Source organism: Pyrus communis, chromosome 14, assembly GCF_963583255.1.
Source record: "Pyrus communis chromosome 14, drPyrComm1.1, whole genome shotgun sequence".
In the NCBI taxonomy this organism is placed as follows: domain Eukaryota; kingdom Viridiplantae; phylum Streptophyta; class Magnoliopsida; order Rosales; family Rosaceae; genus Pyrus; species Pyrus communis.
Genome location: NC_084816.1, coordinates 18,832,938 through 18,860,864, shown reverse-complemented (window position 1 = coordinate 18,860,864; position 27,927 = coordinate 18,832,938). Strand labels below are relative to the sequence as shown.

Sequence of the window (27,927 nt, the reverse complement as noted above, 5' to 3'; positions counted from 1 at the left end):
AGGCTAAACGAAATCCTGAGTATCGACTATCGTGTGAGTCTCGACCAATGTGTAGCTGCGGCTATAAGTAATGGCATTCCCCATTAAGATAACAGGATTCAAGCTTATTTGTGTGTGTGCGCTTGTTATAGGTAGATGTAGATGTGAAGGTGCCTAAGGAACCGCCCTAAAATACGTTGTTAGAGGCGTTGGCTATTCGTAGATATGTTATACAAGCTATTTAGTTGCTTTCAATCCTTAGTTTCAACTCTTCAATGAGTCTTGCTAACCCCCAGTCGTAACTCTACCTTGTACTCTTGCAACATCATCATTTAATAGTCAAATTGCTAGAAAATTTAACGGAGATTTGACATTGCAACGAATTCATAAGTTGAGGTATGACATTGCAATGTTTAAAATATGAGGTATGCGATTGTGGTTCGATTCATAGTTGAGGTAATTTTATGTAGTTTACCCTTAATACATTCATAATATAGATAAATATGATGTTCTCTCTTTTGAATTGCATATCTAACCGTTAAATAATAAACATAATAAGATGCTCTCTATCTCATTCTCTATATTAAGTTTTGTGGACAGTTGTTAATTAACTTTAAAGAGGAAAAGAGAATTTTGAGTTAGCTAAACATAAACGGTTATTAACTAACAAGAGAGAAATGTTGAATGGCTGCGACAAGTTTTTCTACCAAATACAACTGGGGTAAGGTCCAGCTTGCTTGTTTGCCACGAATATATTTCCTGCTTTATTGACTCTCTTTTTTTTATGCTAGGTCGGATCTATCGGTTCCAAGAGACAATGACTTAATATTGAAGTATATAGTGTTTGTTAAAATAGAGAATGTTATTAGAGATACTGGGTTAAATTGTTTAGCTACATAGTTATGGACACTATTTAGTAGCTAAGCTAACAAAATTTTAAAGAAATTGCTATAGATACTGAACAACATAACATTACTCAAACACGACAAAACTTCCACTTAAACACTAGAAATGCACTACAACAACACTAACAAAAGACTTTCAAAATGACAACTTTTAAAGAGTCGATTGATAGTTCCCTCGAATGTATTATATCTGAAGCCATTTTCAAGTCTTTTTTTTTTCTAATTTTTGTAGTGCATTCCTAACCAATTTAATTCAAGTTTCATAAAACTTCAAAGCTTTAAAGACCCGAGTCCAGATGTAATATATATAAATGTAGCAACCCAAATACATAGGCAATTTGTAACGGTGACACAGAGCCTAGAGCATTTGCATATGTATCCTACTGTTGAATGACATGTTTGCTTACTAGGAACATAGAAATTAAGAAATGAATGAGGATCGGAGTGAAGAGATCCTCTTTGGATCTCTCCCACCAAACAATTGATCCGGACCTTTGAAATTTGATTTAACTGCTACAAACAAAGGATCCCTTTAACGGTTATAATAATTTTAACCGTTAGATCAAATTTCAAGCCCCCGAATTAATTGATTGGTGTGCTTTGGTGAGAGAGATTTAGAGAGGACCAACTCACCTAGTAAATCTCGTTCTTGAATTTGAGGTAAGACCCACATGAAATAATTACATTACTCCACTTCACATGCTCCCACATGTGTGGCGACACATCGTGGTTTTTTTCCGAAGAAAAAAAGATAGCAATTTATCGAAGGCTTTGCAATAGCAATCCATCAGAACTATTCAGACCAAAACAGAACTGTGTATTTTCTCATTGAAATTATTGAAGTTACATCATACAGCAAAACCAAAGAAACTTGCATTATTACAAAAACTGGCTTAAGTTATTTAAGAAATGTGCAACACAAAATATCCCTTCAAAGAAACAACCGAAACCGGCAGTTCTTCCTTTGGTTGGCAGATGCCGAACAGGCATCCTCAACCAAACGACGAACTGCATTTCTAAACTTTCTCTCTAACTGTGGCTACATAAGACACATTTAAGGAAATAATGAAACTTCTATTTCCAATGGTCCTTTTACTTTTACGAAGACGGTCCTTTGGTTTGCTCATTCGTGGCCGCAACATCAAAGCTTCAAGTGCTTGATGGCGGTTTGGACATCCTTATCCCCTCTGCCACTGCAGTTAAGCACGACCTTGGCGCCGTTGGGGAGCGTAGGGCACAACTTCTCTAAGTAAGCCAGTGCATGAGATGTCTCCAAAGCCGGAATTATCCCCTCCAGTCTTGATAATCGTTTAAAAGCTGCATGTGCGGATAAAAAAATGATGAAGGATGTGCAAAGGGAAAAAGAAATCCATTCGAAGTTTGAACCAAGAACAAAAAAAAGCCAGAGGAAGGGAAGGATAAAGTATGGTTAAGGGACTTAAGAACAAGACATCACAAGGACACTGCGACTATGGGGCAAAGAAAAACGTCAAAGCTTATTAAGGTCTGTAATTCTTCGTGGTATCATTTGAGGACCATACGTTAAGCTTCAGATGGAATGGCAACCAAGGACGAAATACATCAATACTCGATATGTAAAACAAAGATTCATCTATAGATAACATATCAAACAATATGCATACCTAGAATGCTTCCCCCCACCATCTACCGAAAGATGTCAAAAGAGAGCATAAAGTAAAGTTGAGTGTAAGTGCCATACCTTCCAATGCTTCTTCATCAGTAATGCTATAATACTCAGCACGCCCCATGTCTTTCAGAAAACTATGCTCCGGGCCAACTCCAGGGTAATCCAGGCTGAATACCACACAAAATTCATACGATTAACACACTACAAGCCATACAAAAATCGATAGCCAAAAAATCCAATTAATTGTCATACCCTGCACTTATAGAATGAGGCTCAATAATTTGTCCATCATCATCCTGTAACAAGTAGCTCATTGCTCCATGCAAGACCCCAACTTCCCCCTTGGTCAAAGTTGCAGCATGCTTTCCACTGTCCAATCCAAACCCTGCAGCCTCCACCCCAATCAGCCGGACATCTTTGTCGTCAACAAACTCATGGAAGAGTCCCATGGCATTTGAACCTCCACCAACACAAGCTACCAGCACATCTGGCTTCCCTCCCCACTTTTCCAGTGCTTGTTTTCTTGTTTCTCTACCAATCACTTTGTGGAAATCCCGAACCATCATAGGGTATGGATGTGGGCCAGCAACAGAGCCCAAAATATAATGAGTTGTCTCGACATTAGTCACCCAGTCCCTTATCGCTTCTGAAGTAGCATCCTTCAATGTTGCTGTCCCAGAATGGACTGGTCTAACCTTTTTTTTTTATAAAACAGGAAGAGAAGTTGGCAGTTCAAAATACATAGGATTAATAAGAGCAATACATCTGGCTTACGTAAACATTAACAGTTTAGGCCTTTTTCAAAATATTGAGATTCTCAAGAAAAAGAACAAACAAATTTAAAAGAACTGGTCATCCATGTTAAATTCAGTTAATTGTGCTATGAAATGAATACACATTTTTCTGTGTACACTACACAGAGAAGATGCAATGTGTATGTTCTGATCAGAAAACCTATCTTGCTAAATCACGCCAGAAAAGATACAATGGTTTATAAATTTCACAACTTGGAAATATAAGAGCTTTTTGGGGTGAAATATAACTATAAACTTACAACTTAGCATAAGTAAAGTCATCATTTCTTGACTTACAGAACAAAACAACTGTTGGCTAACCATCCATGTGATGGGAACTAGGACGAATTAAAAATTATGTAAACAAACTCCCTTGAGAAAAAGAAGCTAAATTTAGCAATCCGAGCAAATTTAAAAGTATTCAACAGATGCGAAACCATGACTAATCCAATTAGGCAACATAAGGGGCAAGCATTACATATTAACAGTATGGAACATTCCACAGAAAGACAATCGAGAAAAATATGCCCAATCTGTCGCCTGTCGGTACATTCCAGTTTCATAGAACATTCAATGTCAGCTTATAAACATACGCTAAATTAAATAATTAAATTGCATTGCTTAAAAGAAGTTGCAGAATCATAACAAACCTCAGCCCCCAGAAGCCGCATTCTGAAAACATTGAGGGCTTGCCTTTCCATATCTTGGGCACCCATGTAGATAATACACTGCAATCCAAACCGAGCACAAACTGTGGCAGTGGCAACACCATGTTGTCCTGCTCCAGTCTCAGCAATAATCCGTTTCTTTCCCAATTTCTTAGCAAGCAAGGCTTGGGCAACGGCATTGTTGATCTTATGGGCCCCGGTATGGTTAAGATCTTCCCTCTTCAGGTAAACATGAGGCCCTTCACCATTAGGGCGTTTGTAGTGCTCAGTTAGCCGCTCCGCAAAGTAGAGAGGAGTTTCCCTCCCAACATAGTCCTTCAAAATGCCATTCAACTCTTTCTGCAAAATCACACGGTCATCGTCAATAAAAATAAAATTAAAAAAAAAACTGTATAATCCCCAAATCATAAAGATATCTTCATCCCATTTTAATATTTAGTGTATGCATCCTACCTTAAATCGGATTGAACAAAAAAATGTGAAAGATTAGAAAATCATCAATCACGACAATCTTTGTTAATTAGTCCTAATTTGTTCCTAAAGACACCACATGACAACCAAAAAATGCAAACATTTACATAAAACAAACCCTAAACCGAATAACAACTCCTACAAATTCAAATTCTCTAAATAATTGGATGCAACATTGAAATGAGAATTTCATATTTAAAAAAGAAAAGAAAAATAGGAATGGAAGAAGCAAAATTGACAGGACCTGAAACTCTTCGTCATTAGCGAGAGCGTGAAACGCGGCCTCGAGCTCAGCGAGCGCGTGCATTAGGGTCTCGGGGACGTACTTCCCACCATACTTGCCGAACCGGCCAAACGAATCGGGCCGGGGCAGAACCGGGAAGGCGCCGTTATCGTTCTTGTCATCCATCTGAAGAGCGGCGGAATCCCGGGTGAGACTGCAGGAGATGGATGTAGGGGCAGCGGTGGCGCGGGAGGCAAACTTGAAGGGAAGTTGGGTGGAGGAGGAGGAGTAGGGTTTTGGGAGCGGCGGGGCGATAAGGCGGTGTGTTTTGCAAGTGGTGGAGGCGCTACCGGAGGCTGCTGCTGCCATTTATGAGGTTTCGGAAGTGACACGCCCAAACAATTGAGAGGAGAAACGTCGCCTTTTTTTTTTTTTTTTTTTTTTTTGTTTGGAGTAGAATAGTGAAGAAGGAGGCGAAGAAAGTTGTGCGAGAAGCTAACTTAGGGGTTTTTGATGATACATGTAAGTGATTAAATACTAAAGAGGGAGAGTTGGATATCTATAAACTAGCCAGAGTAAGAGAAAAGAAGACAAGGAACCTAAACCAAGTGAGGTGCATCAAGGATGAGAATGGAAAGGTTCTTGTTAAAGAGAACACAGTCAAAGACAAATGGAAATGTTATTTTCATAATCTTTTCAATGAAGGACATGAAGGGAGTACTTCTTTGGGGGAGTTGAGTAACTCAGAAGAGTGTAAAAACTACTCCTTTTACTGTCGAATTGGGAAGGAAGAAGTGGTTGTAGCATTGAAAAAGATGAAACATAGAAAAGTAGTGGGCCCAGATGATATACCGATCGAAGTGTGGAAAGTTTTGGGAGAGATAGGTATAGCATGGCTCGCATATCTCTTCAATAGGATTTTGAAAGTGAAGAAGATGCCAAATTAGTGGCGAAAGAGCACTTTGGTGCCTATCTACAAGAATAAGGACGACGTACAAAATTGCATGAACTATAGGTGTATTAAGTGAATGACTCCTACAATGAAGCTCTGGGAGAGAGTAATTGAGCATAGATTGAGGCAAGAGACATGGATCTCAGACAACTAATTTGGGTTCATGCCAGGGCGCTCAACCATGGAGGTAATCTATCTTTTACGAAGATTGATGGAAAGATATAGAGATATGAAAAAGGATTTGCACATGGTCTTTATAGATTTGGAGAAGACATATGATAGGGTCCCAAGAGACATTCTCTGGAGGATTTTAGAGAAGAAAGGAGTACGAGTAATATATATCCAAGCTATAAAAGATATGTATGATGAAGCAAGGGTTGCCATAAGAACTCACGAAGGACAAACCGAAAACTTCTTCATAATTGTAGGGTTACATCAAGGCTCATCTTTAAGTCCTTACCTTCTTGCTTTGGTAATGGATGAGTTAATTGGACATATTCAATATGATATTCATTGGTGTATGTTTTTCACAGACGATATAGTGTTGATAAATGAAACTCAAGAATGAGTAAATGCGAAGCTTAACCTTTGGAGACAAGTGTTGGAATCTAAAGGTCTTCACCTAGGTTGGTCAAAGATAGAGTATACGGAATGCAAGTTTAGTGCAAACAGATGCTCAACTGAGTTAGGGTGAGGATTGGAGTTCAGGAAGTGCCAAAAAGTGATCGTTTTCACTACCTAGGATCTATCTTACAAAAGAACGGAGAGTTGGATGAAGATCTCAACCATAGAATACACGCTGGATGGATGAAGTGGAAGAGTGCATCCGGCATGTTGTGTGATCGTCGTATGCCACTGAAGCTCAAGGAAAAATTTTATAGGACAACAATAAGGCTGACAATGCTTTATGGCACGGAATGTTGGGTGGTGAAGCATCAACACGTACATAAAATGGGTGTAGCGGAGATGAGAATGCTTCGTTGGATGTGTGGGCACACGAGGAAGGATAAGATTAGGAATGAGGATATCCGAGGTAAAGTAAGAGTAGCCGAAATTGAAGGAAAAATGAGATAAAATTGGTTACGGTAGTTTGGACATGTGAAACGAAGACCTACTAACGCTCCAGTTAGAAGATGCGATTACGGGACAGAGGTTCAGGGCCGAAAGGGGTAGAGGGAGGCCTAGGAAGACTTTGGAAGAAACTTTAAGAAAAGACTTAGAGTACTTGGATCTAATGGAAGAAGTGGCAGATGACCGAGCGCAATGGCGTTCTAGGATTCATATAACGATCCCGGTTAGTGGGAAAAAGGCTTTGTTGTTGTTATTGTTTTTTGGAGTAGAGTTTCTAACGACTTTTATAACCTCCTGGGGACAAAGGTAAAAGGTTAGGTCAGTCGAGAGAAGAGTCGTCTGATACGGTTCGGTAGACTAATAATAATAAAAATGATTGAAAATTTGAAAAAAAAAAAAAAAAATTCAACTAATTTTATTGATACTTGATGTATTTGACTGTGTTTCTGAGAAATTGAAAAATTTATCAGTGGAGTGAAGGGATTTACCTAAAAGTTTGGATTTTTTTCATTCAATTACCCACCAAATTGTAAGATTACCAAAATATGTTTTGCGCATGTTGGATGTATTATGTATTCACATTGTTGAGAAAAAAATTGTACAACAATATGTAAACAAATAATTCACTCGACACAATTTCATCCTCGTTCACTTTTCCGAAGCGGGTTTTATTAATTTGAGTTCGACCTATTCTAAACTATAAGTATATTAATTACAATCCTCCGTTAAAAAGAAAAACCCTTTGATTCCAATACGAATAAATTGTAACTTGGGGATTTGGGTGTTTGATTTTGATTTTGTGACTACACCTAGGTAGAGCCTTAGATTGCATACGTACCCTTGTTGAGGGATCAAGTCACTCATAGTTCTTTATGTATTTGTTGGGGTTTAATGCCTTGTGCAATTTCAACTCGTGCAAGTAAGAATCATTTGATGCCTTAGGCTCTTGTAGGCGAACGACTTCGAGTCACTTGGAGCTTCTGATGTCTTGTGCAGTTTTAGTTCATGCGGACGAGGACTTTGAGCCATTAGAGCTTTTGATGCCTCGCAATTTCTGCAGCGCTTTTGTCCCTCTTTGTATGCTTTTACCGTCAATCTCCTCTGTGCTTTCCTGTCTCCTCTTTGAAGACTTGAATTTTCCAAGTCTCGAATAGTACTGCACAGCCGTCGTGTATGGCTGCAGAAACTTCACAGAGAGCTTTTGAGCTTCTGCAATCTGTTTCAAAGTGCAACTTTAGAGCCACTTCCGCTGCAGCTTGTGTTTGCTTCAATGCGATGAATGCCATTTCAATTCCCTGCTTTTTGACCGACACGGTGGCAGAGACGATTTTGGACCAGGGGACTTTTTCTTTCCTCAAATTCTCGGCTTTCTTGCCTTCGGATGTCTTCCGCATTTTCTGAAGGCTTTGGGTTATTCTCGCCACTGTCGGTGGGATGGGAATGGCTCGCAGCGATTGGTGTTGCATTTTTTGCCTGCTCTCATTGTGACGAGAGCGGTGCTGCCATGGCATAGGAAGGGCAGTGCAGATTAGCGGCGGTTGTTGATCCTCTCCTCCGTTGTCACGACACTGCATCACCAAATCCATCTCCTTCAAGTCACAGAATGCATGGGCTCTTTCTGGAAGACAACCGGAGACGACGGCTGGAGAAATGGCACGGCTTCTACCTCCGTTTGGACTTCCGTCTGACATCGGCGATTGTTGCAGCATTATGCGAGGAAGGAAGGGCGGCAGTGTGCGTTGAAGGAGAGTCCAAGAGAAGTAGAGAGAGAACTGCGGTGGGCTCATGGTCTCCGAATGTGCTGCTGCCCTTCCGTTGTTATCGGCCGAGACGAGGGTGCACGTTGCGGTCTCTGGGCTCACGGATGGCACTCTCGCTGGGCAGAGGAACAAGAAGCAGCCGTCTGGACCTTGGGGAGTCGACAGCAGGGAGCGGAGAGCGTCTCTCTTTCTTCTCTGCGTTTTCCTTCTCTGCTCGCCAACCGCTTCTTTGGCTTCGTGTTCCGCTGCCTTCTCTCCTTCTGCAACTGTTTCTTTGGCATCGTCTTCGTTGTCCCTTACCGCATGCTTGATACCCAATGTTGCTTCGCCACGGTTGCAAGTGTGGATTGTTGCATTGTCCCTGGGGAGGTTAACACTGGCGGTAGTGATTGCTGCAGTAGCCGTGTCTTCTGATGGCTGCGATGGTGGAACTTTCACCTTTTTCTTTGCTTTTGTGAAAATAAGAAGAGCCAGGTCTTCTTTCTCTTCCTCTGCAAAAAGCTGAACCAACACCAAGACAAAGAACAAATTATAAACAATAAATTTATACCTAGTACTTTTGCTCGCTTTGCCGTGAACCCCCTTTTACTGTGTTTCGATTTTTTTCCAGTTTGCTTTGGCTTAGTGCCTTTTATAGGCAAACGGTGGAAACGGAAGTTGTGGTTAGTAGGTGAGTGCTACCAAGTTCGAAAGGCAAACCGACAAATATGCCTTTAGGCTGTGAGATTTATTAGCTTATTGAGACCAAATACAAAGAATGAAATTTATGTCTTGATAAACAATCAAAAAGTTTACTTTGGATTAGTTTCAAGTATATATTGGGAAATTTAACCAAAAATAATAAGAGGGGAGCATCCATTTGGTCTTTATCCAGAGACTACCAAGTACCAACCATAGAAAATTAGAAATGCATATGCCTCTCATAGCATTACTACAAAAGAACAGTGATTTTCGCGCTTCCCTCAATTTCCGGCATCAATGGTTACGGTCTTCAAGCAAATTTCCAATTTGCACTTCTATCGTAATCGAAAAACGAAAAAGACAATCTGTACTTCGGTCCCCCTTTAGTATACTCTAAGACTGAGGCAACATACCACGCATTCTATCTAGTAACATCCTTAAATAACATTCAGAAAACTTTGATGGTATTCGTAAAATCGACTCACTTCCATACATTCTGATTTGCCAAAAACTAAAAGAGGTCCGTACATTACACATTCCACATTCCACATGTTAGAAAGGTAGGTGCGCCGCCAAATTGTACCCATCAATCCATTGAGTTTTCGTGCAGCAGCACATACTCCCGGCTGCAAAAAACCAAATTATGAGGACGGTGTCAAAATATGCGACATATATATTAGCAGCAGTACAGAATTGACTACAAATCATCAGAACGGACGAACAAATTTGAAGAGATATACAGAAGTTTTCCCAATCAACCAGCCTAACCAAGGAAATCATCTTTCAAACTTGAAAATAAAGTTGACCCAGAAATATGAATCACTTGGTGCTGATAGCAGTTACAAACACGTAGGCGTGATGTTTGATTGTTCATATGTTCCAGGCTTTCTAAAGCTCTAATTTGTTTCCATGTATGTACTTCTAGTCCTAGAAACTACATGAACATGAGAATTATTGTTTCAACGTAATCCAAATATAGTAACCTTCTAAATCAAACAAATTCAATTCAGGTATTCAACTGCAATATCACTACAGTAATCGGTAAGGAAGAAAGCATTAAAAAAAGATGATTATTTTCAGGGGGGACAACAATCTAAGCATCACAAAGCTCAAGTTAGATAATTGATTAGTGACGTACCTACTATTACCAAATCTGATTGTATCCTTTTCCATAAGTTCATAATATCGTTGAGGTTCGATTGCATTTTCCTGCAACAGCAAAGCAAATGTTAAAACCAAGTTCCCGCAAATACAGTAAAACCAAGCTTTACTCTACACAACACAAATGCAAAAACCAATAAATCTAATGAGCCACTTACATTAAGAAAAGTTTTATTTGTGCTTCCGAGGTCCATCAAGTACGGCCTACAGTGGTGCACGCAAGAAGTTAGATATGAGATTTGAAAAATTCAGTCTCAAATTAATGGAATTAACCGCAAGGTAACTTTGTCTTACCTTACTTCCTTTGATAACATACCATCAGGTTGCTCCTTTTCAACTTGCCTGGTATGACAAGAAAAATAGAATAAGATACTAGTTGCTAACCAACAATCTATATAGCAAAAATAGAACTACAAAATTCTAGATCTACCGGTATTGTATAACAGCATGTTGCTTGCTGCAGGATGGGTGATCCGTAGGGACATCTGCCACCCTTCTTTCCCTCCCAAATAGGTAACAGCTTTGACGATGTATGTAAAGGGGGTCTGGAAATCATATATATACACGTCTTAGAACCGATTCATAATTCAACAACCATTTATTTGTGTGCAAAACTTGCAATATATTATATTTTAATGAAAAGTCTTAAACTGTCCACTATTTATTACTCACACCATTGCACCCAAGCCAATCACTGATTGGAACTTTTAAGGAGATGTTTCCATTACGAGAAAAGGAAAAGAATTACTACAGTCTGATAGTCTAAAAAAACAATCTTATTTGGAGAGGTTAAGTGTGTGATAGAAGTTACTATATGGATCTTAAGAACACAAAAAGCCTACCTCCTCTTGAGCACAAGCATTTATCCTTCTTCACACAGAACTAGTTCTCCCTACAAGCCTATGGCCACTTAAATAAAAAATGAAGATTGATGCCTCATTGTGGGTTTGCAGCCCGGGGCCTTAAGAAAATCAGAGAATCTTCGGCCATTAGCTCTTCAACCTATGGTGTTTAACTATTTTTGAAAGTAATTTTGCTCCACACCAAAAAAGGCACTTTAATCACACATGACACGAGGTCTTTAGAAGCATTTAACGTTTATACAGAAGAAACCCGTCAGTACTTAACAGCTCCCTCATTATCACTAGTCATTCAACCTCTAAGTGTGTCACTGTTAACGAAGCACATGAAGGTCGCAAAAAAGGCACAAGAACAAGTAGATAATTTACCTTTCAAAACTTCACCACCCTTAAAAACATAAAGTCGCCATCTCACAGTAGGTTTTCGTGCTTCTGGAGGCTCGGTGAATAATAGTGTTACACCTGACAAAGTAATAACCACATGAAAAAGATCATTTTTGTTCTATTTGTTATAATAACACAAATAGAAATGCAAAATCTCTACAATTTCTATGTGAAGTTTTTTTAGAGAAAGACAAATATTTGTAATTTAGGATATAAGATCTTGGAGACTTGGTGCAAGGAATTGCCCAGATGGAGAAGGTATTTATAGGAGGAGATTTACATGGACACGTGGGCAAGGAGACAGGCAACTATGGAGGTTTTCATGGTGGCCATGGTTTTGGGGAGAGAAACGAGGATGGGGAAGCCATCTTGGATTTTGCAATGGCATATGATCTCTTCTTAGCCAACAACTTCTTTAAGAAGAGAGAAGAACATGTGATCACCTACAAGAGTGGGTCGTCAAAAACACAAATAGATTTTCTTCTAATGAGGAAAGGGGATCGTATAACTTATAAGGATTGCAAAGTTATACCAGGAGAGAGCTTGGCTAATCAACATCGCTTGTTGGTGATGGATGTACATATCAAAAGAGAGAGAAAAAAAGAACAAGACTTGGAAGTGCCCAAGGACTAGATGGTGGACTCTAAAAGGAGACAAACAAGCCATTTTCAAAGAGAAAGTAATCACCCAATGCGTGTGGGATAGAGAGGGGGAAGCTAGCCAAAGGTGGGATTCCATGGCTAGTTGTATTCGAAAAGTAGCAAAAGAGGTATTAGGAGAGTCCAAGGACTTTGCTCCACACCAAAAGGAATCTTGGTGGTGGAATGAGGAGGTACAAACAAAGGTGAAGGCTAAGAAAGAATGTTGTAAAGCCTTATACAAGGATAGGACCGATGAAAATGGTGAAAGGTATAGAATAGCGAAACAGGAGGCGAAGAAAGCTGTGAGAGAAGCTAAGCTAGCGGCTTATGACGATATGTATAAGCGACTAGATACCAAAGAAGGAGAGTTGGATATGTATAAACTAGCTAGAGCAAGGGACCTAAACCAAGTGAGGTGCATCAAGAATAAGGATGGAAAAGTTCATGCTACAGAGAACGCGGTCAAAGACTGATGGAGAGGTTATTTTCATAATCTTTTTAATGAAGGACATGAAAGGAGTACTTCTTTGGGGGAGTTGAGTAACTCAGAAAAGTGTAGAAACTACTCATTTTAACGCCAAATCAGGAAGGAAGAAGTGGTTGTAACTTTGAAAAAGATGAAGCATAGAAAAGCAGTGGGCCCAGATGATATACCGATTGAAGTGTGGAAAGTCTTGGGAGAGACGGGTATGACATGGCTCACAGACCTTTTCAATAGGATTTGAAAATGAAGAAGATGCCAAATGAGTGGCGAAAGAGAACTTTGGTGCCTATCTACAAGAATAAGGGCGACGTACAAAATTGCATGAAATATAGGGGTATTAAGTTAATGAGTCATACAATGAAGCCCTGAGAGAGAGTCATTGAGTATAGATTGAGGCAAGAGACATGGGTTTTGGACAACCAATTCGGATTCATGCCAGGGCGCTCAACCATGGAGGCAATCTATCTCTTACGAAGATTGATGGAAAGATATAGAGCTAGGGAAATGGATTTACAGATGGTCTTCATAGATTTGGAAAAAGCGTATGATAGGGTCCTAAGAGACATTCTTTGGAGGATTTTAGAGAAGAAAGGAGTACGAGTAGCATATATCCAAGCTATAAAAGATATGTATGATGGAGCAAAGACTGCCGTAAGAACTTATGAAGGACAAACCGAATGCTTCCCCATAACTGTAGGGTTACATCAAGGCTTATCCTTAAGTCCTTCCCTTTTTGCATTGGTAATGGATGAGTTAACTGGACATATTCAATTGGTGTATGCTTTTCTTAGACGATTTAGTGTTGATAGATGAAACTCAGGAAGGGGTAAATGCGAAGCTTAACCTTTGGAGAGAAGTGTTGGAATCTAAAGGTCTTCGCCTAAGCCGATCAAAAAAGAATATGTGGAGTGCAAGTTCAGTGCAAATAGAGACCAAAATGAGTTAGGGGTGATAATCGAAGATCAGGAAGTACCAAAGAGCGACCGCCTTCGCTACCTATGATTTATCTTGCAAAAGAACGGAGAATTAGATGGAGACCTCAACCATAGAATAAAAGCTGGATGGATGAAGTGGAAGAGTGCATCCGGCGTGTTGTGTGGCCGCCGTATGCCACTGAAGCTCAAGAGAAAATTTTATAGGACGACAATAAGGCCGGCGATGCTGTATGGCACGGAATGTTGGGCGGTGAAGCATCAACACGTACATAAAATGGGTGTAGTGGAGATGAGGATGCTTCGTTGGATGTGTGGGCACACGAGAAAGGATAAGATTAGAAATGAGGATATCCGAGGTAAAGTAGGAGTAGCCGAAATTGAAGGAAAGATGAAAGAAAATCGGTTACGGTGGTTTGGATATGTGCAAAGAAGGCCTACTGACGCTCCGATGCGACCATGGGACAGAGGTCCAGGGCCGAAGGCATAAAGGAAGACCTAGGAAAACTTTGGAAGAGACTCTAAGAAAAGACTTAGAGCACTTGGATCTAACGGAGGACATGGCACAGAACCGAGCGCAATGGTGTTCTAGGATTCATATAGCTGACCCCATTTAGTGGGAAAAGGCTTTGTTGTTGTTGTTGTTGTAGGATATAAGTAAAAAGAATATTTAACATCCTAGTTATGTAAGAGATAGCCATTCAGTTTCTCACTGTGACATATGGCTTCCCCATTTAAGTGATTGGTTGTTATTTAGTTTCTTATTATGATCCGCATGTACTCTAATAAGCCCCTTATGTGTTCTAAACTTCTAATTGGTGGATCTGTTTATTCCTATTTTCAACAAAAACATTTTCAAAACCATAAGATAGATACGTCCAAATTTCTGTATCAACCCCCAAAGAAATGGAGATCTCACCATTGACTCTATTGGTTTCTGCTGCAAGCTTCCCAGACAGCTCAAAAGAAGGTTTTTGCTGTATGTGGTAAAAGGAATGAAAGGTAAGTACAACTGCAATTTTCCACACAATCAAAAGAATAATATGCACTAAAATGATACTTGGAAATAAAAGAAGCAAGGTTATCTATCACAGCTTGCACCCGGTAGCTAAAATATCAACATAAATAACAGAAAGTAGATGATAGTTATGAATCAAGAAAGAATGTTATCTATGCATTACTTACCTTTTGCTTTGCTTCCAAGGCCTCCTCTGCAGCCTTCATCATCGCTACTGCATCATTCTCATCATCCCTGCCCAAGAAAGCAACCAACAGTCATCAAAATATACACCCAGGGTTATTGACATTAAAAAGCAAGCACTCAGACTTTGAAAAAATTTGAATCAACAAAGTCTAAAGTGTAGAACCTCTGTTCAAGTGAATCTAGAGTAAAAAGTTAACATACATGAAGGTTTACTCTGTTAAATTGGCTTCATATTTCTTCCATTGACCCCTATATCTTATTTATTATTAAGAAATTGACATGTTTTCTTACTTTTACTACATCATGAAGGTTTACTCTTGTTAATTAAGAACATATTGCTTCATTCACCTTTATCTCCTCTCATTCACCAAAACTAATAAATAGAATGATAAAAAATACCAAAGTGCAATAAACAGAAAACGAAAAGTTTTAACATATCAACTCACCCTTGCTCAGCTCCTCTTGAATTTGGCACCTGAAGACATTACCTTTGGTTAGATACTTTAGATAAGAATCAATGCAAACTGAAGGAGAAGTCACTTATAAGCATCACAAAATATCATCGCACAATGAATGCTAAAATAATTAATGGTTATTTTGTCAAACTAAAATAATTAATGATTTACTTACTAATTTTCTGTGCTCCACTTCATTTAAAAAAAAAGTCTTAAAACATACTGGCATGAGTGAATAGGTGGGTGAAAAAAAGAGAGTAACTGTTTTAAATTGAAATGGAAGTTACTGAAAAGTAAACCTATGCAAAATAACCTCTGCCAATCTATAATGATGTAAAAAATACTTTCCAAAGTCATCAGTGAAACTTAAGAAGTAAACTAAAAAAATGAAATTTAAGAAGTAAAAATCTTCAAGACGGAATAAAATTATGGGGGAGGGGGGCTTGAGAAGTTGAAGGTGTGGATATCACCGGACACCTCATCACGAATTCTGGTATTGGCAGCATGTTGAGGTGAATGAGAACTATGTCTGTTCTGGTGGTGCCGATCTAATGGAGAAGTAGACCGCCCATGTCTTGATCTTGAAGACCTGTGATCAGCACTGTCTTTTCCTGGCTTTCTCTCCACTCTGTCACTCTCAGTTTCCCTATCTGAACCCTTATCCCCTTGCATAGTTCTATCACTCCCTCTGCCATGATTCCTTGCACGGTCTTTCTCAATTACTTTCTCCACACCTCTAGTATCACCAGCAGGTTGAGGTGAGGAAGATCTATGCCTACTCCTGCGCCGTCGATCTGATGGAGAAGTACCATGTCTTGATGTTAAAGATTTACCATCAGTATCATCTCTTCCCGATCGTCTCTCCTTTCTATCGCTCCCAACATCTCTCACTGAACCCACTTCCTTCTGTAAATCCTTATCAGTTCCCTTCCCATTGTTCCTTTCAGATACTCTGTCAGCCTCTCTTCCAGCTTGAGCTCTTCTTAACCGTTTTGTCCGGGGAGAAGGAGAGCGAGCAAGAGGAGAAGGGGACCTTGCATGCTTCGGAGACTTAGGGTGACTTGAATGTTTCTCCCTTGGCGGAGAACTACCCTTGTTGGATCTCCTATGTCGGGCAGGTGATCTTTCTATTCGAGATGGACTCTTCCTATATGGGCTCCTCCTACGAGGAGACCCAACCGGAGATACTGAACGATTTGAAACGTTACGCCCCATTAATCAATTCACAAATGCATGAGCCTCTTCACCTATCCAAGAAAAATTGACACACAAAGTAGAAATTCAGATAAAGCAACAACAACAAAAAAATTGTAAAAGCTCGAGGTCATGTACTGGTCTAATATGCATCAATATCCTCATCACCCAATATTTGTTAATGGAAATGCTAAATAAATAAATACACAATCAACCATTAATTATATTCTACACAATTTTCAAATGGTGAAAAATTCAAATAACAAGCCCACCCCAGAAATCATCCGCAACGGCAACATAAGAAAAGAAGTTCCCAGCAGGCATAACACACAGAGAGTACGCAAAAGCAAAACCTTTATAAAAACACAAAAGATCAAGACTGGAAATTTTTAGTAGAGACATTCATCAAACAGTTGGTGTGCACGTTGGAGCATGCTATGATGTAGCGGCAAAAGCTTGCGATAGAAATTCAAATATGCAGAATACAGAAATGGAAAGATACAATTTGGGGCAACGAAGCTTTGGAATTTCCCGACGTTGAACCAGAAGAAACGTAGGGTTTTGGTATCAGAGATTTTACTGAAGAAAAAGAAAAGGGAAAAAATCTACTAACCTGAGAGAGAGTAGAGCGGCAATGGCGAGGTTGAAGCTTCGTCGACGGTATGGTTGTCGCTGCAAATTGTTAGCATAAAGCTCTGGATTGTGAAGTGCGGAAGGAATATGAATACGATTAAGTTTAAACCAGAAGGCGGTGGAGAACCGGAAGTGACAGGTAGAGTATCTGGAAGCCCAAGCCCTAAACTTTTTTTTGGTCCCATGTGGCAATAGAATTTCTATATTTTTAAACTTTTTATTCTTCATAAAAAAATAATAATAGTAATAACAAAAGAAGGAATTTTGAAAATAATAATAATAATAATAATAATAATAAAATCAATGAGTATAATAATCTTCTTTTTGAAAGCGATTTACTTCAAATCATTTTAACTCTTTATAATCTAATTGGACCAATTTATGACTGAGCCAGCATTAGTGGATGCCAAGTTGATGTTTAGCTCTACAAGGAAATTGCCTGCTTGCTACACTAAAAAATGTTGTCAATAAAGTGGCTCATCGTCTAGCTAGCCTTGCACTTTATTCAGATGACATTTACATTTGGTTATGAAGAACCTCATGTTTAATTTTAGATGTTTTGTTGAAGAATGGTAATATTTAGATTAACCAGTTTATGGTTTCAAGGGAGGGGAATGGTCTATCAGAGACCTTGGTTCTTCCTAATTGATCTGAGCGGGAAGGAAGTACTCTATTTAGGTAATTCCACAACCAAACTTTGGGTCTTGGTTCTTTTCACTCGCATTGTTGGAGGAAAGTAAGGCTGCAAGGCTGCTAAAATGCACAATCGTAAGAACTGGTAGCACTATTGGTTAAAAACATTCTCTTGCAACATATGTCCCAAATTTGAATAGTATTGCTAGAATTAAAATAAATAAAAAATCACAAACCCTATTTCATTGATGCAAGCATGTGATATATAGGCTTATGCACGATAAATTTCACGTGTTTATCTTATTATTTTGGCGCAAGACAGTTAAGTCTAATAAAAAAAGAAGCATACTTGAAACAGACTTATATGTGTGATGAGTTTCATGTATTTAGCTTATTATTTTAACGTGAAAGACTGTTAAATTTGTTAACTTTTTCAGATTCAAGTAACTACACAACATTATTTTTATAACAAACGTAATTGGGAATAAATAAACCAAAAAAACGTGTCATATAAACTTGGATTAGTTTCTTGTATTATTTCACTTTTATTATTTTTGATCCACGTACATTACCTTGTTCTTATTCAACATACAATTCACCCACACAACATATACCCCTTTGAACCTAACTCCATAAAACGTAGTGTCTCTCTATTACACCCCATCCCCCGGTCGTATCTCAACATCAAAGAGGCACACAACTTTTCGCCAAACCCCGAAACGGTGCCTCAAACAATCATATCATCTCCTATAAATCATCCCAGTCCCTTCAACTTCTTTCAGTTCAATCCCGCCACCCTAAAAAACAAAAACACAACCATGGACCGCCTCTCAAACCTCCCTGATCCCCTCCTCTCACACATACTCTCCTCCTTGCCCTTCAAAGAAGCGGCAAAAACCTCCTCCTTGTCGAAGCAATGGCGCCACCAGTGGAAGTCAACCCGAAACCTTGACTTCAACCACCTTTACTTCGCCAATCTTGATTCTAACGGAGATGTGGAACTCCAACCACAAATCTTCACCAATTTCGTCCAACAATTTATTGCAAACAACAAAAGTCCCATCATGGACAAACTTTCCCTCACATTTTCTTCGCCTGGAGACTCCCAAGAATTGGTGGAAAAATGCATCACATTTTCTGTCGAGCGCAACGTCAAACACCTGAAGCTTGATTTCTCCGACCCCACATGGGATGAAAACGACCTCGATGGCCCGGCACGTCCAATGTTTGATTTGCCTCTGTCTTTTTACAACCATCAAGTTCTTGAAGCCGTGACACTCTTTTCTTGCAAATTCGACGTTTTAAGATTCAAGAATTTTGGGTTGCTGAAAAGTATTTCGCTGCGTTGGATCGAACTCAAAGTTTCTACTCTCAAGGCTTTGCTGGCCAACTGTGGGTGTCTCGAGAGTTTGAGCGTGAAGAGTTGCTGGAACATGGACGGCCTTTATGTTTGTGGGAAGGACTTGAAGTTGTCAACTTTGGTTGTTGAAAAGTGCCATTTTCTGAATCCGTACTTTGAAATCGAGGCTCCAAATCTCAAATATTTGAAGTATTCTGGCACTGTTGGTGTATTTTTTGTGAACGGAACTGGATTGGAGGAGGCAGACCTCGATTTTGGGCTTGAGTCTGAATGTGATGAGTCACTGGGAGATTCTCTTTATCAATCACTCAATCAAATTTGCCCTACTACGGCTTTGACCGTTTGCACCTACATGCTTCAGGTACTTAATTCCCCCCTTCAACTTTTTAATTTCACATCTGTATAATATGTGGGTGATATAACCCTAAACCCTAAACCCTAAATAGGAAAAAAACTATATAGTGTTCGTCCTCTACCTGTCACATTAAACAAATTATCTTTGCATTTATGCGGGCTTCGAAATTTTTTTTGCGGGATTTGCAAAGGAGAAAAGAATGTCCCGCAATAAGATTATGAGTTATAAGTATAAAATCATTTTTTCAACCCCTGAAATTCTTCCCTAATTACTTGAGTATGTTTCTCTCCTAATTAACTAAAGGTTGGTTTCATGGTTAATTTGTCGATTTTGCAGGTTATTCCCATGGGAGAGGAACCACTTGGTATGGAGCCTAGGTTGAATGTTACACATTTGACCTTAAGGACTGCCATGCATAATTATGAACAATATGGCATCCGGTTTTTCTTGAATAGTTGTCCTCGTTTGGAGACTCTTACAATCGACATAGACCGCTCACGCAGAATATGTGATGTGAGTACTCATTGATTAATTAGTAACTAGTCCTTTTATCTAACTGCATAACACTAATTAATACTGTGCAATTCTTATGTTTGTTGCATCCATCCCTTCAGGAATATGAACCTCCATTGGGGGATAAGTTCGAGAGTCTGTGGACGCGCAGTGCAATAATTTTCAAGTGCATAACTCAAACTTTGAGGAAAGTTGAAATCAAGGGCTTCAAGGGGACGCCAAATGAAGTCTATGTGATGTTCTATCTTGTCAACCATGCTCGTGTGCTGGAGAAGCTTACTGTGATCACCTCAAGTGAAGAGAGCAACCGCGGCCCAGAATTTTTTCGTAGTGTAGCTGATCAAGTGCATGGTTTTAGAAAGGCATCGAAAAATCTGTCCATAACAATTGTTTAATGATTAATGGATACTGAAGTTCGAAGCTAGCTTTTGATTCGAATATGTTGTGACCCTGAATAAAATATCAAAGATTGTGGCTATAATTTATACTTGAGAGCAGATGTTGTTATAATTAGGCTTATTATTAGCAATGCACTATGATACTCAACTTTGATTTCATTTATTTTGTCATCTGAAACTCAAATTTCGTCACTTAACCTCCTAAAACTCGATTTTTACTCCATTTTACCTTTAGATACAAGAAATATCCGCTGACAAAAAGAACCCTAGAAAATTTTGGCGTGCGAGGTGGTGATGGGAGGAATGGGGAAGCAGAGAGAAGGCACGGGGATGAGATTTTGGCCTTTTTTATTTTTTATTTTATTTTTAACTTTCAAAATAACAAGTAAATAAATGTTTATTTTACCAAAATATCATTTTCTTTCTACCACGTCATCAATTTGATGCATACTTAAAGGAATACACAGAATTTAGGCAAAATTGAGCAAAAATCGAGTTCCAAGAGGTGTAAGTGACGAAATTTGAGTTTCAGGGGGCAAAATTAGATCCAAATTGAATGTCAGAGGACATAACTAAAAATTAGATCAAAATTAATGCCCAGCTTCAATTCTATCAACTCTGATGGACATGGACGGAGCTAAAAAAATTTGTGGATGTGGGCATTCTAGAACAACAAAATAAAATTGAAAACTTCAACACAATATACTAAACGAAACACTTATATGTTAAGTCATAATGTTGTACATCTGTGGTAATCACCTTTCTTTATCAAAAACAACCAACATCAATAAATCAAAACCATGTTAAAATCCAATAAATAATATGCACAAGCAAGAAAAAGAAACACAACCATAGAGCAAGTAAATCAACTCCAAATTAGAATAAAATTAGGGATTTGGCTACAATATTTACAAATATTTAATACAACTCACCATCTCGAGGGCATATGGTAATTGTATTAAATACACATAATCACATGAATTATATTGATTGTCAGATAATAATTTATATTAAATACATGTAAATATTGCAGTCAATACCTAAAAGTAGATCAATTATGCTTAATTCCTGTTGCATATGGCATAAGATAATGGGTGGGGTGCTGCTGGAAAAATGTAAGTGGAAATTTTTTTTTCATTAGAGTTGTTATTTGGTGAGCTTTTAGTTTGGAAATTGACATTACATTTCCTCTTTTTCTTTTTACAGACTAACGTGAGTGGGGGCATCTGCCCCCCACTGAGCCTAACAGCAGTTCCACCGGGGAACTGATAGGCCGACACCCAGGCTTTCCCCTCCAACCCAGCAGATAGGCTGGCACTCAGCCTAAGCCAGGCAAGAGAGCGGCTCAAAATCGACAGACTCAGATGCCGGGCTATCTGACATCAGCAGGGCCAACCGTGACAACCTTCGATTCTGACAGAACAACGATAAACAAACCCAGAAAGCAACCCGGCAAACTAAGAGAAACCCATATCACAATTTGCAATACCGAGCTCAAGAAATTAATTTTATGAAAATTTGGATAGAAAAAGGCCACCTTCCAATAGAACCCATGAGGAAAAACTGGTTTTTGTGAGATTTGTTGGCTGTTTGGTTGATTTTCCGGGAAAAACCAGCTGAGGATGGAAAAGGTGGGCCGAGGAACCTTACTGCTGCTGCGGTGTTTCATTTTTCTGTGAGGAAGACTGGAAGAGTTCCTTAAATCCGAATGGGGAGAGAGAGAGAGAGAGTGAGTGAGAGAGATGCAGAGGGAGGTTCCAGGGAGCGACATGGTGAGGTTTTGAGGGGGGGGGAGTGGGAGTGATGGATTGGGGTTTAATAAAATTGATAATATTTCAATCAATTAAATTATTATTTTATAATAAAAATTAATAATATTTTATTAAAATTGACTAGGTTATTAAGTTTTAGGGATGAAGATGCTCTTGGCCTATTACTGTTTATTGAGGTCTATCACTGTTCACTGAGTAGATAAATGCGCTAGGTGCTGGCACAAAGTCTTTAGGGATGGAATTGCTCTAAGGTGGCTCCGTCCATGATGATGGAAAACCCATTAAATTACCACCTTAATAGGTGGTGAAATTTTGTCTAGAAATCACCTCTCACTATCTCTTTTAGATAGTTTTACAACAATGTCATTTTTATTGAATAATGGATTTCCCAAAATTTGAATTCTTAAACCCTAAGCCACCGACGGGGTTTGAACCCATGTAGTTATGCAAGGGCTCAACACATTTTCACCACTATGGTAAAATCATATTATTAATATTTCTAGAGTAAAAGCTTGAACACTGATAAGTCAATTTTATATTATATATTTAACCCTATTCCTATTGTGTTTTTGGTGATTATTTTGTGAGATTTGGATACTTTATTTTATATTTCAAATGTAGGACATGTGATTTACTCTATGCAAAAAGTGATGAAATGATGGAGTTTTGGAAAATTTCTACTTGAGTAGATTCACAAGTTTGTCAAGCTTATATCAGAATTTCAACATTTAATTCCAAGGCGTTTGAACGAGGTGAATCAATTAAGGCCCAACGCGCAATACTGGCAGATTGTTCCAAGCTTAATTGTGATTTTTGAGTGTAAAGATGACGTTTTCTGGAGTTGAGCTCTTTTAAGGATGTCTTGATCTTTAAAACAAGACCTTTTGGGCCTCTTTTGGAGCTGCTTTTGGTCCAGAAACGTGAAGGGTTTCTGTCTGGGCAGATTGTCTAGTTAGATTAGGATTGTGATTTTTTGTTATCCATTTGTTATTTTGTTTCCTAGTTTTTTAGAAGACCTTATTTAGGTAAGATTATATATAAGGGGTTGTTTATAAGTAGCCAACCGTGCCTTAGGGTTTATTTATTTATTTTTTCTACGCGACATTGAGAGAGTACTTGGCATAGGCTTGATGATTTGCAGATTTCAATTACAAGGTGTTATCCATCCTTTTCTTCTCAATAATATTTTCTTTGATTTTAAGAATGATTATGCATAACTAATTCCCTTTTGATAGGGCAAGGCCACAAGCCCTAGCATGAGTTTGTAGTCTTTATCGAATTACTTATGATTATGCATGCATACGTTGAATTATTAATCACCGTGTTGAAATTATCTATATGTCTTAATGATTAGCTACCATTAAGATACTTAGGCAAGTAATTTGACACAATTTATGTTGGACGTCACTCAGAAATTGAGTAGGGCTTTTTGTGATTGATAATTGTAATTTCACTTAAGGCGAACATTACGGTCTGAAGGGTTGCATGGTTTTTTGATAGGTTTTCACAACGCTTAATGAGTTTTGCATGTTTATATTTGATTTGAACCTAACAGACTGATTGCATGTTAGATATACATTCTTGTTTGAACATCACATGGAGAATATCCATTAGGAAAACTTAAACCTCAAAGTTGCATGTACTAACTCATAAATTATTTGTCACATCCCGGCCCGGGGTGGATCACTTCCCGGGCCCGCTCCACCACCGTAGCACGATATTGTCCGTTTTGGGCTTACCATTCCCTCACGGTTTTGTTTTTGGGAACTCACGAGCAACTTCCCAGTGGGTCACCCATCATGGGATTGCTCTAGCCCCCTTCTCGCTTAACTTCGGAGTTCCTACGGAACCCGAAGCCAGTGAGCTCCCAAAAGGCCTCGTGCTAGGTAGGGATGGGAATATACATATAAGGATCACTCCCTTGTGTGATGTGGGATGTCACAATCCACCCCCCTTAGGGGCCCGACGTCCTCGTCGGCACACCACGGCCAGGGTTAGGCTCTGATACCAATTTGTCACATCCCGGCCCGGGGCGGATCACTTCCCGGGCCCGCTCCACCACCGTAGCACGATATTGTCCGCTTTGGGCTTACCATTCCCTCACGGTTTTGTTTTTGGGAACTCACGAGCAACTTCCCAGTGGGTCACCCATCATGGGATTGCTCTAGCCCCCCTTCTCGCTTAACTTCGGAGTTCCTATGGAACCCGAAGCCAGTGAGCTCCCAAAAGGCCTCGTGCTAGGTAGGGATGGGAATATACATATAAGGATCACTCCCTTGTGTGATGTGGGATGTCACATTATTGGTAGGATTGCGTACAATTGTTAATGACAGTGGCTAAACCTTTCAATTTGATTTTTCGTATAAACAATTTCTTTTTCTCTTTGTTGCCAATTTCAATTAAAAGTTAAATCAATTGTTTTATTGAATTTTTTGTTACAATTTCTAACCTTTTCCAAAACTTGTTATAAATAATTAAGTAAGAGTTGGTTTTATATACAAATTATTCATTCAATCTATGTAGAGAACGACCTTACTTGAACCATTTATACTACAATTGTTCTCTTACAAGTATTTTTAAATGTTTTAACTTTTTTACACAGGTGGTTAAAAACCTCTAAAAAAAATTGTTCGGTATGTTGAACCCTAAACCCTATGAAAAGAACCGAGCCAAGTCAAAAGCTTGAGCTCACCACAAACGAGCCGAAAATAGTAAAATTAAAACAGTAATCCTGAGTAAAATTAGTTTTTTTTTTTATTTTCCAATTAATGAACATAAATTGGCATACATGTGCGGGAAAATTCTACTCGTCACGAATATGTTACTTAGAACTTATAGTATGGATTTGTTCCATACATTTGGATAACTAAACAACTTCCGATTTGAATGATATTTTATAAAAATGTTCAAATAAAGATTAAGAAATTAAACAGCATCAATTATAAAATTTGCGCGGGGTAAATACCTTATTCACAAGGGTTTGAATCCCCATAAAAAAAAACGCAAGTATTATCCCTTCAAACTCACTCAAAAGCATCCCCTCGCATTATCCCTTTAGACTCTCTCGAAAGCATCCCTTCTTAGGGGTAGGCACGGGCCAGGGCGGGTCCAATTTTGGAGGAACCGGACCTTATCCATTCTAAACAGTAACCGGCGGGATGGGGCGGGTAAAGGGATTTTGAGTTTTGGAACCAGACTAACCCGGCCCGTTTCAAATAGGACAATTCGACGCTAGTCCAAGCGTCCAACCTTTTTTTTTTTTTTTTTTTTTTTTTTTAAATTTACAAACTGCAGTGCACAACAACACTGCAGCAGCACATACATGTGAAAATTACAGGACCTGTTTCACACGTTTCACACAGGAGCTGCTTTTGAAAATTGAGTATGCACTGCACATCAATTCTTATTCTTATTTTTACACACACACACATATTCTTATATATAATATAATATACGCATACATGATACATCTTATGTAAGCTTTGAATGTAAACTCATCTCTCAAGAACATTATATACAAATTCAGTCGACAAACTCATCGATTACAATAATATAAAAATAAAATAATAATTAAAAAATCTATGTACATATCAACTATCCCATTAAATTTAATGCGATCAAGCTTATTAAATGGAGAAAATCCACTAACTATTGAAACTTTGCAACATAAAATATATAAGAAAGCAAAGATAATTAATAAAAGGATTGAAGAAAGAACATTATGTTGGAACATCCATTGTCCCACATCGATCAAGAGGGAAGAGACAAAGCACTTTAAATAGAATTACCCTACTCTAATTAATATCGAGGCCTTTTGTGATAAAACCCCATACATGAGGATTGTGCAGGTGGTTAAGTGGGGACAGTATTGGTGTTGTTGGAGTGGGCCCTCGGCTTGTCGACCTGAAAAATTCTACATGGTATCAGAGCCAGGGGACGAGCCTATACTACCATGTAATTGGGTGGGTCCCCGTTTGGCCCTATGTGATGGGTGAGTCCCGACATGGCTCCATGTAGGCCAAAGATGCCACGTGATTGGGTGGGTCCCCGTTTGGCCCCGCGTGATGGGTGAACCCCAACTTGACTCCACGTGGTTGCCGATGTGTGAATCTCCACATGTGACCCACAAAATGGGGTCTCACGTGCGGGGGCGTGTTGGAACACCCATTGTCCCACATCAGTCAAGAGGGAAGAGAGAAAGCACTTTAAATAGAATTATCCCACTCTAACTAACATGGTATCAGAGCCAGGGGACGAGCCTATACTACCATGTAATTGGGTGGGTCCCCGTTTGGCCCTATGTGATGGGTGAGTCCCGACATGGCTCCATGTAGGCCAAAGATGCCACGTGATTGGGTAGGTCCCCGTTTGGCCCCGCGTGATGGGTGAGCCCCAACTTGGCTCCACGTGGTTGCCGATGTGTGAATCTCCACATGTGACCCACAAAATGGGGTCTCACGTGCGGGGGCGTGTTGGAACACCCATTGTCCCACATCAGTCAAGAGGGAAGAGAGAAAGCACTTTAAATAGAATTATCCCACTCTAACTAACATCAAGGCCTTTTGTGATAAAACCCCACACCTGACGATTGTGCAAGTGGTTAAGTGGGGACAATATCGGTGTTGTTGAAGTGGGCCATCGGCCCGTCGACCTAAAAAATTCTACACATTACGCAAACAGAATTCTACCAAATTCCTCCTTAATGAGCACTGCTCCAATTTGGTCACTGCTCCAGCCAACTTAATCGGAGAAAAAACTATCAACCAATACTTAACCTAGAAATTTAAAAGAATAAATTGTAAACCCCAAATTGAGAACCCGGAACATAATCTACAAATCCTAAAAAAACCCCTAAATCCCTAAACCAGAAATTCACATAAATAAAAGGGAACTGTTATTAGTATTCCAAAAATCTCATTCTGCACTCCTTATAAGTGTATTTTTCTTTTTAATTATAGAAAGTTTGGATTGCAAAATGAGATTTTTGGAGTGCCAATAACAAATTACAAATAAAAAACCCTAATTCATAATTTCTTAAATTGTAGCAGGATGATGGTTGCTAGCAGTGTTCTCAACAGTAGTGATGGGTTGTTGGTGGTCATGACGACAGTGATGTCGTCGAGAAGGAGAGATGGGTGGTGTCGTCGTGATTCTAGGACCTGGGTTTTCTAGGATGTCGTCTAGGAGGAGAGATGGGTGGTGCCGTCTTGGTGGTCGAGACGACAGTGAGAAAAGTAAGTACAAAGTCGCAAAGGTTGACGTCGTCCAGGAGGATAATACAGAAGAGTGGATGGTCTAGAGACATTGGATTATGGGAGAGATGATGGAGAAGAAGAGTCCATTCATTATATTTAGAACGGGTTGGTCCGGGGCCTTGTTTTTTGTCACATAAACTATGTTTTTTAATAATTAATTCTTTTTGTACTTTTTTAAATTTTTTTTATATAATTAGTACCTTATAATAGGCTAGCAATAATGTGATTCAATCAGTTGTTTATTATATATTATTTTCTCTATTTTCAAACACGTTTAAAACATCTTAAGAGGCTTGTAGTGTTGGTTATAAAAAAAAGGTTTTTCACACACGCATAATAATATGATTCAATCAGTTGTCAAATGATTGTTTTTTTAGTACCTCATAATAGGCTAGTAATAATGTGATTCAATCAGTTGCTTATTAAATATTATTTTCTTTATTTTTAAACACGTTCAGAACATCTTAAGAGACGTGTCATGCCGATTATTAAAAAGGTCATTCACACGCGCATAATAATGTGATTCAATTAGTTGTCAAAT

At 39.0% G+C, this 27,927-nt stretch overlaps 2 protein-coding genes and 1 pseudogene across 2 annotated transcripts; 1 reads left to right on the top strand and 2 right to left on the bottom strand.

The window, feature by feature from the left end:
* Window positions 1–1,688: 1,688 nt before the first annotated feature.
* Window positions 1,689–5,150, bottom strand: LOC137715074 (tryptophan synthase beta chain 1). Its single transcript, XM_068454295.1, has 5 exons — window positions 4,710–5,150; window positions 3,977–4,333; window positions 2,785–3,227; window positions 2,605–2,699; window positions 1,689–2,201 (listed from the first exon to the last, which is right to left on the bottom strand). Exons 1-5 carry the CDS (start codon window positions 5,055–5,057, stop codon window positions 2,026–2,028), a joined length of 1,419 nt encoding a protein of 472 aa, XP_068310396.1. The 5' UTR covers window positions 5,058–5,150; the 3' UTR covers window positions 1,689–2,025.
* Window positions 5,151–9,276: 4,126 nt separating this feature from the next.
* LOC137715442 (FHA domain-containing protein DDL-like) lies at window positions 9,277–17,207 on the bottom strand. The gene is made up of 11 exons (XM_068454777.1): window positions 17,081–17,207; window positions 15,751–16,520; window positions 15,265–15,293; window positions 14,800–14,866; window positions 14,534–14,591; window positions 11,543–11,635; window positions 10,744–10,858; window positions 10,608–10,655; window positions 10,472–10,517; window positions 10,291–10,361; window positions 9,277–9,778 (listed from the first exon to the last, which is right to left on the bottom strand). The coding sequence occupies exons 2-11, from the start codon at window positions 16,486–16,488 to the stop codon at window positions 9,739–9,741; spliced, it is 1,305 nt and encodes a 434-aa protein (XP_068310878.1). The 5' UTR covers window positions 16,489–16,520; window positions 17,081–17,207; the 3' UTR covers window positions 9,277–9,738.
* Window positions 17,208–18,551: 1,344 nt separating this feature from the next.
* On the top strand, window positions 18,552–20,356 carry LOC137714515 (F-box protein At3g62230-like; annotated as a pseudogene).
* Window positions 20,357–27,927: the final 7,571 nt, after the last annotated feature.

Bases quoted from the DNA above. Each gene is read 5' to 3' on its own strand.
- LOC137715074 (XM_068454295.1), bottom strand. From the start codon at position 5,057: ATGGCAGCAGCAGCCTCCGGTAGCGCCTCCACCACTTGCAAAACACAC. The intron at 2,700-2,784 runs GTATGACAATTA...TGTGGTATTCAG, and splicing joins CCTCATTCTATAAGTGCAGG to CCTGGATTACCCTGGAGTTG. The intron at 2,202-2,604 runs GTATGGCACTTA...CCGCACATGCAG, and splicing joins TGATGAAGAAGCATTGGAAG to CTTTTAAACGATTATCAAGA.
- LOC137715442 (XM_068454777.1), bottom strand. From the start codon at position 16,488: ATGGGGCGTAACGTTTCAAATCGTTCAGTATCTCCGGTTGGGTCTCCT. The intron at 10,656-10,743 runs GTAGATCTAGAA...TTGTCATACCAG, and splicing joins CATGCTGTTATACAATACCG to GCAAGTTGAAAAGGAGCAAC. The intron at 10,362-10,471 runs GTAAGTGGCTCA...TTGCTGTTGCAG, and splicing joins CAAATAAAACTTTTCTTAAT to GAAAATGCAATCGAACCTCA.